Source organism: Eumetopias jubatus, unplaced genomic scaffold (genome assembly GCF_037043125.1).
Source record: "Eumetopias jubatus isolate StellerSeaLion01/CBP00866 unplaced genomic scaffold, mEumJub1_p1.0 scaffold_5, whole genome shotgun sequence".
In the NCBI taxonomy this organism is placed as follows: domain Eukaryota; kingdom Metazoa; phylum Chordata; class Mammalia; order Carnivora; family Otariidae; genus Eumetopias; species Eumetopias jubatus.
This window is the reverse complement of record NW_028274811.1, coordinates 92,802,310-92,814,489: the sequence shown is the minus strand read 5'-3', so window position 1 is coordinate 92,814,489 and position 12,180 is coordinate 92,802,310. Positions and strand designations below refer to the sequence as shown.

At 51.4% G+C, this 12,180-nt stretch overlaps 1 protein-coding gene across 2 annotated transcripts in view; it reads right to left on the bottom strand.

Moving 5' to 3' along the window:
- The window catches only part of SH3PXD2B (SH3 and PX domains 2B), a 97,434-nt gene extending 88,452 nt beyond the window's left edge, over positions 1-8,982 (bottom strand). For both annotated transcript variants that reach the window (XM_088023674.1, XM_028102758.2), the window contains exon 1: positions 8,908-8,982. In XM_088023674.1, coding sequence (XP_087879800.1) covers positions 8,908-8,982 — 75 coding nt within the window. The remainder of the gene's footprint in view (positions 1-8,907) is intronic.
- Between the last annotated feature and the right edge of the window lie 3,198 nt (positions 8,983-12,180).

The following is a 12,180-nucleotide window of genomic DNA, read 5'->3' as shown; positions in this document are numbered from 1 at the left end:
GGCCCCTGGAGGGATTTATATTTCTTCAGTGAATTCTCAAGAAACATTGTCACTATTACAAAGTCCAAAGGTTTCTTAGTTGTTGTGTTTTTTTGTTTTTTGTTTTGAAAGGGGTAGTTTTTTAGAATTGCCAAAGTACAGGATGCCCGGTAAAATCTAAATTTCAAATAAACAATGAATAATTTCGTAGTCTAAGTATGTCCCAAATAGCACACGTGTATCTGAAATTCAAATTTAACTGGGCATCCTGTTAAATTTGGTAGATCTGACAACCCTAAGCCCTGGGACGGCCTGAAATAGGCCTGCAGAAGCAGGCGGTGGGGCTCTGCCCACCTGCACACAATAGATGCATCACTAGTCCCTTTGCCCTTCACCTCCTGAAGAAGACCCTGGGCTTGGGCTCAAGGCCCACCTGCAGGTTTGCATCTAAACCAGCAAGTATGGGAGGAAAACACGCTGCAGTTTGGAGAAGGGGGCAGAGGAACAATGGACATGTGACAAAGGCTGGACCTGTGGGCTCCCGGGAGAGTCCCAGAGGAGTGAGGTACACTAGCCCCTGCCTACCGGCCCACTGTGAGACACTGAGCTTCCGGAGTCTATTACAGCAGCCAGTCCCCACGTCACGGCAGGGGGCAGCGAGGCCGGCTCCACCCAGCGTCAGGCTAACCCTGCTGACAAGGGCTCTGGGGAAGGGACCACAGGGCCCCAGTTTCTGGGCATTACCCCAGCCCAGGAAGCTCCAAGGACAACTGTCCCAGCAGCACTGTCCTCAGGCATTCTGCACAAAAGCCCATTTAATTTCCAAAGCCACCCACTTCCCAGAGGAGAAGGCTCAGGGCCAACAGTGAGTGAATGACAGAATCAGACCAGAACCCGGTCTCTGAGTGCAGAAGCCACACTCACAACCCTCCAGCCACATGGCCTTCTTAATAAGCCTCAACCTCTCTCCTTCGGCCAGGGACGGGTGCCCATGACTCACTGCTTGCACCCACCAGGCTGACAGGATACTCGGCCAGTGGCTGTCCTTCTCGCAGCAGCACAGCTGGCCTTCATCTCCAAGGGGAAGGAAAAAACCGAGTCACTCAAAGCAAGACCGTTCCCCCTACCACAGCCCTTTCTCCCAGGGAGAAAGCACGCACCATTTGCAATCAGGATAGGAGTGTCCTAGATATTCAAAAGTACCATGAATGGTGCGGTCCCCTAGTACTTTGCTGGCAGTGTGTTAGCCAACTGGACTTCATTGCTGACCCCCGTGCACCTCCGGGTGGGCTAACAGTGAATGTATGAAAACCCAGGGAGTGGGTTGTGGGGCATACCTCTCACCTGGATGACCCTTCTTGTGCCCTGTGACCTCAGCGCAGACCACAGAACCCCGGCCTGCAATTCTTTCCAACCCTCCTCAGCTGCAGGCATTAGGGAAGGAGGACCTGGACCCGCTGAGCAAGCAGCATTTTAACTCGAAAAGCATCTGCTCAGGCCTTCCCTCGAGGTATTTTAAACTCATTTCTTTCCACTTCTTGGGCTCTCGCACTGGAAAGCCACATTCAGAGACCTCCCTCTGCAGCGGGAGTGGGGGAAGAGTCTCGGAGGCCAATGCCTCCCTCGGGAGGACAGGCTCTCTGAGGAGCTGGAGAATCCCACTGCTTCGGGACAGGACGGGGCAGCAGGATGTGGGAATCTGGCTGGAGCCACCCACAGCTTGGCATGGCTTCTTTTTGAAAATGAGCATTTGCCGTGTTTTGTTTTGTTTTTTTTCACTAAAAACAGGAATATGTGTTCACTGCAGAACATTTGGAAAACAGAAAAGCACAGATGAGCAAAAAAAAAAAAAAGTGACATATTTTATCAGCTATATTTCTGTGCTTATACAGACACATATTTTCATCCTTCATTTGTAATCAGGTGGGAATCAGCCCGAGCATGTTGTTTTGCAACCAGCTTTTACGATGTAATATTCCCATGACAGAAGACAGAATACATTTTTACCATCTTGATGGTATCCTAGCATGTGGATAGAGTACATTTCATTTATCTTGTTCTCCACTGATGGGCGTTTAAGTGTAAGTAAGTAAGTCTTTTTACTATCATAAACCATACTATGTTTGTATGTTCCTAATATAGCTCCTAAGGATGGAGCCCTGACTATATGCTGGGCCCATTTAATCCTCCCATCAGTCCTATGAAATTGGAACTGTTACTATTCCCATTTTACGGAGATGCAGAGAGGATGCATCATTATTGTGAAGTCACACTGCTAGTAGGTGGCAGAGCAGGGATTTGAACCCAGACTGTCTGGTGTCCTTTCTCTGCTCACCAGAAGCATGGAATGACACAGATTCAAAGTCTGAACCAAAGTGACACGTAAGTAATCTGAAGACATGATCGCTCCATCCACCTTGATATTGAGCCAGCTGCAGGAGCCTGGAGTGTAAGGAGCAGGCGGGGATCTCCTTGCATCCAAGGGCCAGAGGGGTCAGGATGGCGCAATGCACCTGATAAGGTTCACTCTTTTTCAATCAGAAGAAAGCAACAGCCATTAAAAAAAACCCAGCCTACCTGAGGGGCCTTAATGCCTACCTACTACGCTACTTCTCTGTGACACAGACAGGGCGCATGACAAGAACGCCCCTGCAGAGTAGATAGGCAGGCTCAGTCTTGCTCCAGGGCCTACGCCTGCGGCTGCAGGGTGTCCAGCCTGGGGCCAGCACCCCATACATGCCTCTTGAATGAAAGAGCATGGAGAACACTGTAGCGTGGCCTCACAGCAGCAGGTAGGAAAGAGGCACAGATTTGGATCGCAGCTGTTATTATTGTCCATATTATTTTTCATGACTACTGCCACTGATTAAGTGCCTTTTCTACATGATGCATCAGGCTGAAAATCGTGTGACACGAGTTAATCTTCACAATCGCCCCATACTTGTAGATAAATACTATTACACGCTCCTGCCCCCATTTTATAGACCCTCGGGTAGCTCATCTACAAGGTCACCAGCTCAGAAGTGCTTGTGGAGGACTCAAAGCCAGGTCTTCTCATCATGAAAGAACTGTGCTAGTAGCTGGCATTTATCCCTCCGGCAGAAGGCACTGAGTATATATATACCCATAAAGCCCACAACAACTTCCTCTCAGGAGGAAGACGCTGTACTCATTCTACAGATGCAGAAACTAAGGCTGGTGGTTGCGTCAGCCAAGGCCATGTTTATCTCCGACACCCAAGTGTGCTGCTCTGCCCTGCGTGTTTCTGCAAAAGAACGGGTGCCAGGTAACCAATCGGTGGCTGGACACAGAATGCAGCTAATTTGGGCAGCAGGGGCACACTTTGTTCCAGACCACCGAGCTCGCCAGCCAGAGGCCTCCCATAGACTGAGACGAGAATGCTGGTAACACCTAATAAGGGTGTGATGTACCCTGCAAAACCCAACAGCTCAGAACAGTGACCCCCGGGCTCCTAGAGCCTGGCAAATGGAGAAGGGAGGTTTCAAGGCTGGTGGCACGGGATCTGCCACCCCATCACTCCAGAGGCGCAATCAACTCAGAGCTTCCTGGGGCGAGAATGATGATGGCGGCTGCCTGTGCTGCACTCATCCAGGAAGAGGAGGCAGTAAGATGAGGGAAGGGCCAGGAGGGGGAAACCGGGGTCTAGAAGGTAGGTGACACACCCGAGGCTGCCTGGCACAGGGGAGGGATCACGGGGCTGCCACCTGTCCCATACCACATATGCCTCTGGCTCAGTCCCCATGCCTCCACTCCTTGCTGTGTGACCTCAGGTATAAGCCTTCCCCTCTCTGAGCCTCCAGTCGCAAGGGGAGAGTGGGAACGCTAAGGTAACTACCTGAAGGATTAGGATCTTGCCTGTATAAAATCATACCAATTTCCAGAAGACAAATAGCTCAATATACCGAGAAAGGGGCCAAAGACAAAACAGGCGAGTCACAGGAGGAAATGTAAATGGCCGGTGGAGGTAGGAAAAGGCGCTTAACCTGCCAGCGAGCTGGGAGATGCGAAGGCCACGTGAGATCCTATTCTGAGCCCAGCGGATTGGCTAAAACTAAAAAGTCCAACCATTCGGGGTGGTAGCAAGGACACACAGCAAAGGGGTGTACAGACACTGCTCTGGGGGATATAAATGTCCCGGCAACCCCACCTCAGGGACATGTGCATGTAGTAGCCGTGTGGACCTGGACTGCTAGGGCACCCTAGAAGTCCCCACCACGAGCTAGAAAAAACAGTGGTCTATTCAAACCGAATATTAAATAGCAGTTAAAATGAACTGGGGCCACATGTATCAGCATAGATCTCAAAAGGACAGTATTTTTATATAGTTTTAAAACATTCAATACAAGATTTGGGGCAGTGTTCAAAAGGTAAGAACATTAAAAGGTGCATAGGGCTGGGGCAGGAAGGGGATTGACTGCAGACAAGTCCCAGGGATCTTCTTGGGGGTGATGCAAATGTTATAAACCTGGATTGCCGTGGTGGTCGCACAGCTCTATAAATTCACTAAAATAATCAGCAATCCATACGCTTAAAATGAGTGAATTTTATGGCTTGCAAATTATACCTCAATAAAGCTGTGAGAGAAAAAAAATCCTATCTAATAGATCTAATAGTCTATTTTTTTAAAAGATTTTATTTATTTATTTGAGAGAGAGAGAATGAGCAGGGGGGAGGAGCAGAGGGAGAGGGAGAAGCAGACTCTCTGAAGAACAGGGAGCCCAATGCAGGACTTGATCCCAGGACCCTGGGATCGTAACCCGAGCCGAAGGCAGACACTTAACCGACTGAGCCACCCAGGTGCCCCTCTAATACTCTATTTTTAATAAAAAGTGCATGGGGATGATAAACACCAAATGCAGGGCACCGGTTCATTTGGGGGAGGGGAAGAGTTAGGGAGGGTACATAGGGGTTTTGCATCTGCTGTGCTTTATTTCGTAAAAACCAAAAATAACGATCTGAAACATAGCCAAATATGAAGATCTGACAGAGCTGCATGGTAGAGTTAATTCATTTCATGTATTTGTATGTTTGAAATAGTGTATTAAAAAGTACCTATTTTAAAGGACTGTGGCAATTTTCTAATTATGCAGAGAGGTTCATCCAGTGCCTGGCCCACAACAACTGATCAAATTTCAGCTATTATGATGACTGCTGCTGTAACTACTACTACCATCTTGCTCCTCTTAACATCTAAAGATCTCAAGACAGAGGAGCAAGCCAGCATCTCTTGGCTCCTGCAGACAGGGACTCTCTTCTGAAGCCAAGGCTTCTGTATATTCCACTCCAGCGCAGGAAATGGGGTGATCCTGCAAAGCCTCTAGGGAGCACTTCCTCCTCCCCTCAAGCCAGATAACCCAGCCAGGGAGGGTCTCCCCAGGGCATCACCCTTGAAAGCCCCCTTTCCATGCATTCCAAAAGCCCTGGGCTCTGGGGAAGGAAAGTGCTAGCACAGAAGGGGAGCAGTTCCCTACGCCTTCACTCTCCCTGCCTCTCACAGAGGCAGGCCACTCCAGGGGAGCCTCTCCAAATCATGGTGTCGTTGATATTATCATCCACAATAATCCCTACCCAACTGTTGGGGTCTCAGAGGTCCTGGGAGTTTCTGTCCTTGCATTCTCCAGACCTGGCCTGTGGCTCTGCCCCTGGGCCCACTGATTGTCTGTGCCCAGAAGCGAAGGCGGGCTGGGCATGGAGAGGGTGCAGCCCTGATAACAGAGAACATGTCATTTCAGGTGGAACAGGTGACCCAGCCCTGAGCTCAGGTGCGGTTCTCCACATCTATAGGACCTGTGACCTGTTCCTTCCAAGGCAACTGAGTGATGAACAGGGGGTGGCCAAGGTAGCTGCAAATGGGGAGAGGGGTGGTCTGGAAAATTAGGGGGCGTGCCCAACAGAATTCTCCGTAACTGATTTGTACATTCTAACACAGTGGTTGGGGCTGGGGGGCCGGGGGCGGTCAGCAGGGTGTGGTTTTAAACTCCTGGGGGCCATGTCTGGAGATACTGTTGGTTGTCACAATTTGGGAGGGGGACGCTACTGGCACCTAGTGGATAGAAGCCAGAGATGTTGCTAAACATCCTATAATGCTCAGGACAGCCTCCCCACAACAAAGAAGGATATGGCTCAAAATGTCAACAGTGTGGATGTTGAGAAATTCTGCCCCAGAGGAAAGGAACAGTATTTACAACTTGCAGATTATAGAAGATGTTGTTCAGAGAGATAAGTCAACCAGCCTAAGGTCACACAGAGGGAAATGGCAGGGCTCAGGACTGTCCAACTCTCCTTCCCATGCTTTCTCTACAGGGTGGCTGGGTCAGGTTCGAAGAGAAGGGTACCAAATGGGATGAAAGTCTAGGCCCACACTGATAGCAGCCTCCGGGTGCATTTCCTCCAGAGTGGTGGGGCAGACATGTCTTGAGAACAGGAGTGGGAGGCACCGGCACTTTCTGGTGGGTTCAGGTCCCCTGCCATCATGGCACTACATCTGCCCTGTTCCTGTGGATGCCTCAGGCTTCAGTTCAACCCATCGCCCCTCTTCATCTGATGATGATGAACCCAAAAGCCTGGATACCAGGGAGGGGGCCCCCTTGAGTCACAAGAGTGACTAAACCCACATGCAGAAAAACAAGTTTTTGGTGAAATCCCTGCACACATGACTTTGGCACCTTCCCATTCAGAGTGACATGGACACCATGGAGCAGGGAGGCAGGCCCTCACAGCTATGGCATGCCAGTCTGGGTGTCACATGGTCCCTCCGCCTAGGAAGTGGGCACCATCACCCCCCAGGTACAGATGAGAAAACTGAGTTTCAGAGAGGCTACACGGCTACCAAGTGGAGGCCAAGATTTGAACCCAAATCCGTATTTTAACTTGTTTCAAGGGGCCCCTAAAAAGTGATGGAAAGCTAAGCAAGATTCCCCTTAAAGCCTCAGAACCTTCAAAAAGCCGGCGGGGATGGATCTGATTAAGCAGAGGATGAAAAGCCACAGGGCAATCACAAATGATGGCAGACTTCCTGGTTCTTAAGGGGACTCTGCTTTAGGAAACTATGAAGGTATGGGATCTAGGAAGTCGTGGGCTCTGGTGGAATGCCACTTTTTGGGGTCCAACAGACTTGGACTGACATCCTTGCTCTGCCTGTGACTGTGACCTCAGGCATAGGACCTCACTTTTCTGAGCCTTAGTCTCCTCATCTGTCAAATGGGCTCAAGAATCTCGGCCTCATATGCATGTGCTAAGAGCAGACAGGAGAGAATGACTGGATGATGATGCCCAGTTTGTGGTGGCTGTATCTATTCTGGTTCTGCCAGCTCACAGACTGGGTGGGAGGCAGCATGGAGAACTTTAGACTTCCTCTTGTTGCCATGTTGGTGAAAACTGTCTTCCTACCAAAAAGGCAACTCAGTTACACACTCAACAAGCTCAAACAAGAAACCAAGATTTGGCAGCATTTGAAACAGTTAACAAAAAAAAAAAAAAAAAAAAGGATGAAAAAAAAGACAATTCAGCTCTGCTCTGGAATCAAGGGAAACTTCACTCTATTTAAAGATGCCACAGGTCCAGGAAATAGCTTCCCACCGCCTGGCTAAGGGATGAATAACTGGCTTCCCAGCCAATAACAATACGGACTCACACAGCACACCCTTTCTCGTGGAGAGTGCTGAGTGGATTCCGGCTATCTCCTTTCAGGATTTTATAGACTATTCGCGGAGGGCACACAGATCTGCTTTATAAGAACGAGCCTCTTAAGAAAATAGATCCAGAGAAGACTTGCAGGGAGGCCAAGGAGCTGAATTTAGCCAGCCAACGCCCTTTGCTATTCATTGTTCTACACTTCTTTGTTAGGATTTTTTCCCTCCCTCTTGCTCTTTTTTCCTTCCTCGTTAACTTCTCTGCAGCTAGGCGCTGCCACTGCCCCCTTCTCACCACCAGAGACACCATAGCCCCCTTCCCTCCAGTAAGAAGGCCTCCCCAAGACCTCACCTGGTCCCAACATCCCACAGACCCATTACCCCTCCACCCAAAACCTCTGAGGTGATCCCAGGGCCCCTTGAGCCCAGATTTAGGTCCTAGACTGCTGCAGAATCCATTTCCCATCTGGGGGTCACCGCTTGCCCTGGCACACCTTTCAAAGGCAGGGAAGGCCTGAATGCAGCTCCATGTTCTAGAACCTGCAGCTTCTCTGAGCCTCAGCCTTCCCATCTGCAAAATGAGGCTACTGGCCCATTTTCTCAAGTCCTTACCAGCTCTAAACAAGACTCTCATTTTATAGAGGGAGGTACCAGGAGAAAACTTTCCTGCATTTTTAAACAGAAGTTATTGGAGAAAGAGGGCAGGGACTTTTTTTTAAACCTTTTCACGGTGCAGGCACTCAAAGGATCCATTCTCAGAGATGGCTCGGGCTGGATCCTTCAAAAGGACGGAGCCAAACTTGGCGATCCCTAGAGGAGCTACCTGTGGCTAGGCACTGCGGGTCTGGGTGCCTCTGGACAAGGAGGCACAGGGCGGACGGCCTGAGAACAGGAGCTTCTCTATCTCTTTTCCCCCCTCCCCCTCTTTCTGTCTCTCTGTCCCCTACACTGGCTGGGGCCCGACTTTTCCACAGATGGGCCGGAGGAGTGGTGGTGGGGGACAAGGAGGAGACGGAAAGGAGGAGAGGAGCTGCAGAGGGGCGAGCAGGGGGCGAGGCGGGAGGACGGAAAAGAGGGGAGGAGAACCGGGCAAAAGAGAGGAGGGGGAGGGGGAGGAGCTGGGAGAGACCCAGGCACGCAGCAGCAGGGCCGAGGGGGAGAGAAGGGGAGGGTGGCGAGAGAGCAGACGGTTCGGAAGTTTTCAGAACCCGGGGGCTCTCGGTCGCCCCCGGCGGGGCACGGACTTGAGGGGGCGTGGGGGCCGCGCGGCACTCACATAATGCTTGTTGGGCACCCGCCGCTTCTGCACGTCCAGCACCTTCACCTCCACGATGCTGCGCCGCGGCGGCATGGCCGTCCTCCGCGGGGCCGAACGCGGGTGCGGGGAGCGCGGGTGCGGGGGGCGCACTGCCGCGGGCGGAAAGCTGGGGGCCGAGCGCTATCCGGAGCCCCTGCAGATCACCGGCCGAGCTCGAGCCGCCGCCGCCGCCACCGCCCTTCGCTCCGCGCGCCCTGGGGCCCGGCCCGCCGCCGTCGCCCGCCCCCGGCCCGCCCCCGGCCCGCCCCCGGCCCGCCCCCGGCCCGCCCCCCGCGCCGCCGCCCCGCCCCCCTTAAAGGGCCCGGCCCAGTTCCCGCCCCCGGCGCGCGGACCGGGCTGGCTCACGTCCGGCCTCCGCCGCGCCTTTGTCCCGGCGCCCTCCCCCGGCCTCCGGGGGAGGGGACGGGCGCGCATCCGCAGGCCAGTCACTGACTGACCGGTCGATTCATTCCCGCACTCGCTCAGCTCAGGAGCCACGGCCCAGCGCCGGATCTGTGGGCCGGGCTCCCGGGTTCAAACTCGGGCTCTGCCGCTATCTATTCCGTGGCCTTGGGCGAGTTGCTTAACCTTTCCGGGCTCAGTTCCTTCATCTGTAAAATGGGCCTAGTACGACTGCCTGCCAACCAGGGCTGTCCTCCCCGCCATGTGAAGATGCATGTGAAGCCATTGGCATTGTCTAGCCACGGTATAAGATGTTGGCAGTTTTAAACCCAGACCCAAGCCTTGGGGATTCAGGGAGTAGCGAGAGGCCAGCAGCTTCTTTTCCTAAGTGTACACTCTGAGAGATGGGGAGAGAGGGAGATAAAAATCACAACAAATGCAAGTACAATATAATTGCAATAATAGCGTAATAAGGTGGTGGATAAAAACGTGGGGCAGATGCGAGCTTGGAAGAGAGGCCATTGATTCCCAAATGTGGAGCACTTCCTCCATGCCAGGGGCAGTGCCTTCTGCTTTTCTGAAATGTTCCTTTTGAATGCTCAAGACAACTCTGGGAGGAAAAGGTGTTTGGCCTATACTACAGAGGGGGTGACTGAGAGCAGCATCCAGACTCACAGAATTGGTGGAAAGAACCCATCACTGTCTGGCTCTAGGCATATTTCACAAGCTAAGGTGGGTGCGGCTGTTTCACATTTCTTCGAGTGCCTCCTCGCCCTGGCTTGGCTCAGAGTCATTTTCAGGTGGTGGCTGAACAAATGTCTGAATGAATGTACACATCAATGCAGGGATAGGAGACTGGCCAATGCTGTTACACTAGGAAGCAGGGGCTCTTTCCAACAAACTGCATCACTCCCCTCTAGGCCCGAAAGAACCCAGGGCTCCTTCCCACCCTGGATCCAAGGTCAGCCTTTGAAAGACAGTATGGGTCATCCAAGGGAGAATGCTTCTTTGCAGCCCTGGCCAGGTTCCTGGATAGTTGGGTGCTGATTCGCTTTGGATCCACCCCCCCCACTTGCCCCTCCAACTTCCTTGCCAGGTTTTACCAGCCTGCTCTGGCCCCAGAGAATGGCCTGTATGGATTTCATGGATGGGCTCCCTGTACTCAGCTTCCTGTTGGGCTTGGCCAATAGGAGGCCCTGGCAGGAGACTGAGGGCAGAAGAAGAGAGAGGTCTAGGTATAATTTTCCTGAGTTCTCTTCCTGCAGGGTTGTGCTTACCAAAGGTGGCCTTCCACATACCTTCTCCCTCAGGGTTCCTGGAACCACTTTTTTCCACTAAGGGTGTTAAGAGTCCTGCTCTTGCAAGCCCTGGATACTGCACCATCCCCTCTGGGTTCCCCAAGCCCTGACCATACCTCTGTGAGTGTACTCCCCAGTAAACTTCCCTGGTGACCCTGCTTGAGGGAGGCATCTGTTTCATGCTGGGACCCTCGCTGATAGCATTTCTGTAAGGCACATTCTTCTGAAGCACAACTGCAAGTCAAGTTACTTAAAAATGCCCAGTATGTGGAAGGCCTGGCTTTTCTGTTCCTTTTACCTCATCCTCTGAATGAGCCAAGCCTTCCTAATAAGGCAGAACTACAGAAGGCAGACGCTAGAGGAAATCTGTGAATCAGCCAGCTTCCTCGGTTTTCCCAGAAAGGCGATGCGACCTGGCCGAGTTGCACACGGAGAGGCCAAGTTGGGTCTTCAGCCCTCCTGGGCTCCCCTGCTCTGCTGTGGCCTGCCTGGCCTGGGAAGACAGATTTTCCTCTCACCTGCCTGTAGCAGAAGATGCAATAAGTTGCATCTTTCCATGCCCTTCCTTTGTCTCTCTTTGTCTTTCTTTTTACTGTAGTAAAACATACATGACGTAAAATTTCCCATTTTAACCATTTGTAAGTATATAGTTCTGTGGCATTAAGTACTTCACCTTGTTTTGCGGTCATCACCAACATCCGTCTCTAGAACTTTTTTTTGTCTTCCCAAATTGAAACTCTGTACCCTTTAAGCAATAACTCCCCATTCCTCTTTCCTCAGCGGCTGGCAACCACCATTTACTAAGTGTTTGACCTTGCGCAAGTCACTTGACCTCTCTGTACTCTATCTCCTGATGTGTAAGATGGGAAAGGAATAGCCACTGACCTCATTGGCTTGTTCTGGAGTCTAAATGAGATAATACACATAAAGTACATGGATTTTTGTTATTTTGCTATTAGCTGATCAGAGACAGCTAAACGTCTCCCGTTAAGTGCATCCAAATCTCAAACCTAATTTTAATACTAACTCTGCCATGAACTACATCTACTCTTTCCCAGTCCTGATCCTCTTTTTAGTCCCTGATTTTGTGTCCAATCTCAGCTCCCACCAGTTGCCTCTGTTCTCCCCACATCCCCAAAATAGAAATGACTTGTGATCTCCAGGAGGAAATATATTCTGTTTTTTCCTATGCGTATATCTTAGGGTAAGCAATTCATTTCCCCACCCTGTCTGCCACTAACCTCTTATTCAGCCTTCAAAGCCCAGCTTGGATGTCACTTCCTCCAGGAAGCCCTCCATCCCAGATATATAATTGCTTTCCCACCCCTCCTCCAGCTATCACTGTTCCTTGTCATAGCTATTATTACCTTTTTATAGATCTGATTCTTTTGCCAGACTCTGAGACCCCAAGGAGCTGGAACGGGTCTAATTTGTTTCAAGTCCCCCAGCATCTGGCACAGACTAGCATTGAGAGGCCTCGAGGAAATGCCTGTGGGATAAATGAATCCATCTCCATCTCCTTAACTCTAACCTAAATTCTCTCCAGGGCTGG